Here is an 8,125-nt window from a genome sequence, read left to right on the forward strand (position 1 = left end):
ATTTTTGACACTCTCAGCAAACTTTCGGTTTTAACATGTCAATAGACAAGTTAGATTTCGCTCCTATTTGGTTCACGGGTAAGAACTACAGTGCTTGGGAATTTCAGTTCCGGCTATATGTCATGGGAAAAGACTTATGGGGTCATATTGATGGGAGTGATCCGGTACCTCGTGAACTGAAGAGTTGTCAAAATGGACTACCATGGATGCTAGAGTCAAGACCTGGATACTTGGATCCATTGAGCCTCATCTAGTCCTTAATCTGAGGCCTTACAAAACTGCATTAGATACGTGGAACTACCTCCACAAGGCTTATCAAGAAACCAGCGCGGCACGTCGATTTCAAGTCGAATATGAAATGGAAAATTTCACACAAGGAGGATGTTCCATTGAAGAATATTTCTCGGGCTTCCAAAATCTGTGGGCAGACTACATTGATATTGTTTATGAGAATGTTCTGGTTGCTGCTCTCTATGTAGTACAAGCCGTACATGAAACCCGTAAACGGGACCAATTCTTGATGAAACTATGTCCAGAATTTGAGATTACTCAATCACATCTGATGAATTGTCATCCAGTGCTATCACTGGATGCCTATTTGAGTGAACTTCTGAGGGAAGAGCAGCACCTTGCTACTTAGGCCGGGATGGAACATCGAGTCCAAACTGATATCTCGGCTCCAGTGGCATATGTAGCACAAGGGAAAATTAAGGGCTGGGACATGAGTTTTGTTCAGTGCTTCCACTGCAAGGCATGTGGTCACATTGCTTAGGAATGCCTTAAGAAGTTCTGTAACTACTACAAGAAGACAAGTCATCTCATCGCAACTTGCCCTACTCACCCTGAAAAGAAGAAGAATACAGCTTATCATGCCTCCACTGGTACTTCTAGTTTTGCAGCATTGTCGACTGTCGTCCCCGTCACTACACTTCTGATTTCTCCAACACCTACAAGTTCGACCACTCTCACTCCTAAAATGGTACAACAGATGATCATATATGCTTTTTCTACTTTTGGTATCTTAGTTAAGCCAAAAATCTCTACTCTGCCATGGTATTTTGATTCTGGTGCCTCTAACCACATGACCAACAATGTAATGTCTCTTTCAAATGTCAGAAAGTATGATGGAAACCTGCACATCAACACTGCTGATGGCAGCACTCTGCCTATCAGTCCTATTGGTGATCTCTCTCATTCTTTAACTGATGTTTTTGTGTCCGTTGGCCTATCAACAAACCTTCTATCCGTTAGTCAACTGGTTGATAAAAATTGTAATGTTCAATTTTCTCGCTCTGGCTGTGTTGTACAGATCAATAATTGGGGAAGGAGATCATGAAGGGGCCTAAAGTGGGCAGGCTATTTCCACTTAAAGTCTTTTTCTGCACCTTTATTCCATGTTCTCTTGTACTTTCTTTTGCTTGTAATGTTGTTGGCTCTAGCACTAAGATGTGGCATAGACGTCTAGGCCACCCAAACTCGGATGTCCTCCGTACATTGTTTAAATGAGGTTTATTAGGTAATCAAGAATACACTTCTCTTGATACTTATTTTGACTGTTCATCATGCAAACTTGGAAAAAGTAAAGTTTTACCATTTCCTCATCATGTTTCCCATTGCTTTGACATTATTCATAGTGATGTCTGGGGAATTGCTCTTATTGTCTCGCATGCAAAAAATAAGTACTTTGTCACCTTTAATGATGGTTTTAGTCGATTTACCTGAGTCTACTTCTTACGGGCTAAGTCTGAAGTTTTTGTCATTTTTAAGAGGTTCCTTGCACTCATTGAAACACAGTTCTCTACTCCCATTAAATTACTACGCTCTGACTCTGGAGGCATGTACATGTCGGTTGAATTCTAGGAATTTCATCAAAGCAAAGGCATTATCTCTCAGCGTTCGTGGCCCTTGACACCACAACAAAATGGCATTATGGAGCGGAAAACTTCTTGATATGGTCCGTACCCTTCTCATTGAATCATCCGTTCCTCCTCGGTTTTGGTGTGAAGCTCTCTCTACCTCCGTCCATTTAATCAATAGCTTGCCCTCGCCTACCTTGCATCATGTCTCTCCATTTGTTAAATTATTAGGTTATTCTCCGTCCTATACTGAACATCGGACGTTCGGTTATTTTTTTTTGTGCATCTACCTGATCATGAACGGCATAAACTTACAACCCAATCAGTTATGTGTGCATTTCTTGGGTATGTCATTTCTCAAAAGGGCTATGTTTGTTATGATCCCCAGGCGTGTCAAGTCCATATTTCTTAGAATGTTGTCTTCTTTCAAAATCAATATTTCTTTCCCTCTCAAGTTACACTGCCTTCTGCATCTATGTCTAGCCTACCGAGCTTTGATGATCCTCACCCCAACGCATCGCTGCTCCCTCCCCATCCTTACCTAGTGCTTGCACCTGATCCTCCCTTTGCTCCTGATCCCATCACTCTTTGCAGATCCACGCGTCATTCTTACCCTCCTGCAAGGTATGGTTTCCCCTCTCCTGTATCACTTGCAGCTACTTTGTCTTCTATTTCCTTTTCTTCTACCTATAAACAGGCTATGGCACATGAATATTGGCAAAAAGACAGTGCAAACAGAACTACAATCGCTCGAAGAAAATCACATTTGGGACATTGTGACTTGCCCTCCTACTATTCGGCCTCTTGGGAGTAAATGGCTATTCTCTATCAAGTTGCGTTCAGATGGATCATTGGATAGGTACAAAGCCCGCCTTGTGGCCCTGGGGAACAGGCAGGAATATGGGATCGATTATGAGGAAACATTTGTGTCGGTTGCCATGATGACCATGGTCCGTACTATATTAGCCATTGCAGCCTCTCAGTCCTGACCACTGCATCAGATGGATGTGAAGAATGACTTTCTCCATGGTGACCTCCAGGAAAATGTATACATGAAGCTCCCCTCGAGTATGACTACCTCCTCTCCTGATCAGGTTTGCAAGCTTCGTTGTCCTCATTATGGGCTTAAGCAAGCCCCTCGGGCTTGGTTTGAGAAATTTTGTGGCACACTTATTCTCCACAGGTTTACAAAAATTCAGTATGATTAATCTCTTTTCTATCATAAGTTTGTCGCGGGTATGGTTTCTCCAGGTGCTACATACCACATTTCATATGAAGGATCTTGGGCAACTCACGTATTTCTTAGGGATGGAGGTACGTCACAAACCCACTGGTATTTTCTTAAACCAGCATAAGTATATTCAATATCATATTACATTCACTGGGTTGTAGGACACATCTTCGGTGGCTACCCCTATGGAGGTCAATGTCAAATATAGAAATGATGAAGGGACTCTCCTTAAAGATATGACTCTCTATCGCCGTCTGGTAGGGAGTCTTATATATTTGACCACTACTCATCCGGACATCTCCTATGCAATTCATTAGGTCTGTCAGTTTATGTCATCTCCTCGGTACCTTCATCTTGCTGTAGTTCAACGTATCATCTGCTATCTGAGCGAGTCCTCTACTCATGGATTATTCTTTTCTATCGGCTCCGAGCTTCGATCGGTTGCATACAGTGATGCTGATTGGGCAGGGTGCCCCGATACCCGTCGTTCTATTACAGGTTGGTGTATGTTTTTAGGGGATGCACTAATTTCTTGGATATGTAAGAAACAGGACCGGGTGTCCAAGTCATCTATCGAAGCGGAGTATCACGTCATGTCTACTGCGTGCTATGAAGTTATTTGGATCCACAGTCTTCTTACTGAGCTCCAGTTTCCTCAGACCTCCCCTACACCCCTTCTTGCGGAAAATACTAGTGCTATTCAGATTGCAACCAATCCTATTTTCCATGAGCGCACCAAGCACGTTGAGGTTGACTGTCACTCTATCCGTGACACTTTAGAGTGCCGGGTAATATCTCTTCCATACATCTCTTCGGATCTTCAAGTGGCTGATGTCTTAACCAAAGCGTTGTCTCAACCGCGGCATAATTTTCTGGTTGGCAAATTGTTGTTGATTGACTCACCAACATCAATTTGAGGGGGGATGTTACGATATCTTGCATTGTAATTTAGATATAATTTTTTATTATAATTGTTGTATAATTTGGATTATGTAAATAGAGTATTTAGAGTAGGCATTGTATTGGGCCCATGGGCTAGTTTGTAATAACCTCTTAAACCTAAGCTTAAATAGCTAATGAAGAGAGAGGAAGGCAAGAGAGTATTTTCTGAGACTATTCATCTTCTCCCGCCATCCTCTTCGCCGAGAGTCCAGAGAGCGTGATGTTCACCGTCTGTACTATTTTGTCCATCCCGTGAGGTGGTGGTGGTTCCGTCCACCGCCATAAGAGCTTAGAGCTCTCATTGTACCATCAGCTGCTGTCTGACGAATGTCATCTTAGCTCCTGAGAAACCAGAGTGTGAACTTTGGCCGTCGCCACTCTGTGGTCTTGCTTCACTATCAGGAATCCTTCTTGACAATAGGATCTTCCCATTTGAAATGATAGTCCACCATATCTTCCAACCCTTTGTTGGGATCTTCCCGGGTCATGGATCTTGTCACCCTTCTTCCCTCTCTTCCCTCCAGATTGGCTGTTGACGCTGGAAGAGAACTCCGATTCTTGGAACGTGTAATGGTGGAAATGGATTGAGCCCTAAGGAGGCTCGACCTGGACCTCTGAGGGAGAATCCGACCTGGCTAAAACTAAATGATTCAATGCTTAATCTTCATTCAGCTCTTTGTCCCAATAAATAGGTTTGGGGACGAAATTACAACTCAGACCCATGGGTCTCATGGTTCACGCAAAATTACATTCAAACCAAACCAAACCAAATTCAACATACATGCAAAGGGAAATAGCATAATTTAATTCCTACGTCTGTTGATAACTCGAATGATATGGAGTCCATAACATCACCCCCCTCTTGGAGAAAGAGCTTCTCCACAAGCTCGAAAGAGGGGTAGAGAGCCTTGAAAGCAGCTAAGGGCTCCCATGTAGTGTCAATGGGGTCAGTATCAGCCCACTACACTAGAACCTCCCAATCACCCTGAATGCGGTGAGCCTGCAACACCTACACTGGAGTAGAAAGGACTCGACCCTCATGTAGCGGAGGCAGAGGTGTGTGTAGGAATGGGAAGTCTCCCTGGAAGGCCTTCAATTGGGAGACGTGAAACACATTATGGATCTTGGCTTCTGGTGGAAGCTGCAAGCGGTAGGCGAATGTGCCAATGGGATCCAACACCTGAAAGAGACCATAATAATTTGGGGAGAGTTTGTGACATTTGAAGGTTGTCAGTGAAATCTGCTGGTAATGTTGGAGACGTAGCCACACATAATCCCCTGGAGAGAAGAACACGGCCCGGTGCTTCTTATCATAATAGAGTTTCATGGCCTGTTGGGCCTCCTAGAGATGAGTGCGTACCTCACTGAGCATGGCGTCCCTTTCTGGTAAAGCCTGGTCCAAGGTGGCGACCTTGGATGCACCTGGTTCATACGATAAAAGTTGAGGCGGATCTCTACCATACACTACCTTGAATAGAGTAGTGCCGAGAGCGCTGTGGTAGGATGTGTTATAACAGAATTTGGCCCATGCCAGCAACTGAACCCACCGTTTAGGTCCCCCATAAAACAACGGAGATACATCTCAAGAGTCCTGTTGACCACCTCGGTCTGTCCATCAGTCTGCGGGTGGTAGGCGGAAGAGAACGCCAATTTGGTGCCTTGCAGCTTAAAGAGTTCTTTCCAGAACAAACTGGTGAAGATGGCATCCCTGTCACTGGTAATGGACACAAACACCGCATGTAACCGGACAATATTATCCATGAAGAGTTGAGCCACATGAGCTGCTGTGTAGGGATGTGCCAAAGGGAGGAAATGGCCATACTTGGAGAAGCGGTCAACCACTACAAATATAACGGATTTGCCTGAAGAGGTGGGAAGGCCATCAATGAAGTCCATAGAAATATCTGACCATACCGGTGACGGTAGCTGAAGAGGTTGGAACAACCTTGCTGGACTTATAGATTCGGCCTTGTTCCGTTGACAAGTCTGACAAGCTGCCACATACTCTGTTACACTTCTCTTCATACCCTTCCAAAAAAAATTCTCGACTGAGGCGGAAATATGTTTTCTGTCTGCTCTCATGTGTACTATCATGGAAAGAGGTTAAGATTTTGGTAATGAGTGGCGAGGTGGGGTGCAGAAAAATTCTATTTTTGAATAGGATAAGACAATCCTGGATCGTCAAATGGTTATCCCCGGTCCCCTGCTGAATATAATGATATAAGGCAATGAGTTCTTGATGCTGATGTGTCTCCTCCCTAATAGAATCCAACAAAAGACTTCTAGGCTGACTGATAGCATGCAATTGTGGCTCTGGAACGTCCCGGCGAGACAAGGCATCGACCCCCACATTCAGACTGCCAGGTTTATACTCAATGCTAAAGTCAAACCCCATCAGTTTACTCAACCAGTGCTGCTGAGGAGAGGTGGTGAGACGCTGCTCAAGAAGATACTTCAGGCTTGAATGATTGGTCTGAATAAGAAATGGGCGCCCCCAGAGATAGGGACTCCAATGCTAGATGGCTTTAGCTAAACCAATCAATTCCCTTTCATAAGCCGCAAGTTTGCGATGGTGTTGGCCAAGCTGTTGGCTGAAATAAGTGATCTAGTGGCCTTGTTGTTGTAACATTGCACCTATACCCCCGCCCGAAGCATCCCATTCCACTACAAACAACTCATCAAATTCCGGTAGCTGCAAAACCGGCGCTAAAGATAAATCTACCTTCAACTGCTGTAAAGAATGATCCACTGGCTCAGACCAGTTGAAAGCATTTTTCCCAAGGAGATTGTTGAGTGTCACTACAATCTATTCGTAGCTACGGATAAATTTTTGGTAATAACTAGCGAGGCCCAAAAATCCCCTTAACGCTGTGATGGATATGGGAGGAGGCCAGTCTGTGATGACTTGAATCTTGCTCTGGTCAACCTTCGCCCCAACTGCGGAAATAATGTGGCCCAAGTATGCCACCTCGGGTGTGCCCATAGAACATTTGGACTTGTATAAAACCAAATGATGCGAACTTAGGAGAGTAAATACCTGGTGAAGGTGCTGAAGGTGCTCGTCCCAATGTTTGTTATACACCAATATATCATCAAAAAAGACTAGAACATATTTTCGTAAGATAGAGCTAAATACCTCATTCACGAGGGCCTGGAAAGTGGATGACACATTGGGGAGACCAAGGGCACCACTAGGAACTCGAAATGCCCATGATGCATGCGGAACACGGTCTTCTCTACATCTGAAGGATGAACTCTAATCTGATGATAACCTGACTTCAAGTCCAAATTTTTAAATATAGTGGCACCATGTAACTCATCTAACAACTCGTCCACCATGGGAATGGGAAATTTTTCTTTAATTGTGTTAGCATTAAGCTGCCTGTAGTTCACACAAAATCTCTAGGACTTGTCATGTTTTTTGACTAGTAACACCGAGGATGAGAAAGGAGACCTACTGGGCTGAATAATTCCCTGGGCGAGCATATTTTGGCACTGTCTCTCAAATTCATCCTTCTATAAGTGGGGGTAACGGTAAGGCCAATCCACCAGAGGTTTTGTCTCCAGTTTCAATCTGATGCGGTGATCACAGTGGCGAATAGGCAGAACAACAGTAGGTTTCTGAAATAAATCTTCAAAGTCTATAAGTAATTGAGATAACTTACAGTGCTCAGCGCTCTGGACCTAAACTACCTGAAGTGTGCAGAGCACAGTAGCATGTGTGCCATGCAAGGTGATCTAACGCTGGCCCTCTGTGAAGGTCATGGTCAGGGCCTAAAAATCCCACAAGATAGGCCCTAACATCTGGAGCCATTTAACTCCGAGTACCAAATCAAATCCTGCCAGTGGAATCACCAAGAAATCGGCAATAAAGGAGTGACCCTCAATACAAAAGGGGGTGGCTACCCACACTGGCGATTTTGGCCCCATTGGCCACTGTGATTGAGAGGCCTATTTTCTGCTTGATTACCAACCCAAATTGTTCTTCCGCTGGCTGACTTATGAAGTTGTGTGTGCTGCCAGAGTCAACTAAGGCTTGTAACTGTAGATGGTGCAACTTGGCCCAAACTTGCATTGTGTTGGAACTGTGCATGTC

General features: G+C 44.3%; 1 protein-coding gene across 1 annotated transcript; it reads left to right on the top strand.

The window, feature by feature from the left end:
* The first annotated feature begins 202 nt into the window (after nt 1-202).
* LOC137954997 (uncharacterized) lies at nt 203-640 on the top strand. Its single transcript, XM_068801886.1, has one exon. It carries the CDS (start codon nt 203-205, stop codon nt 638-640), a length of 438 nt encoding a protein of 145 aa, XP_068657987.1.
* The last annotated feature ends 7,485 nt before the right edge of the window (nt 641-8,125 follow it).

Source organism: Aristolochia californica, unplaced genomic scaffold (assembly GCF_029961685.1).
Source record: "Aristolochia californica isolate CCGP_79_NKW_82.1479 unplaced genomic scaffold, dmAriCali1.0.hap1 SCAF_2, whole genome shotgun sequence".
Taxonomy (NCBI): Eukaryota; Viridiplantae; Streptophyta; class Magnoliopsida; order Piperales; family Aristolochiaceae; genus Aristolochia; species Aristolochia californica.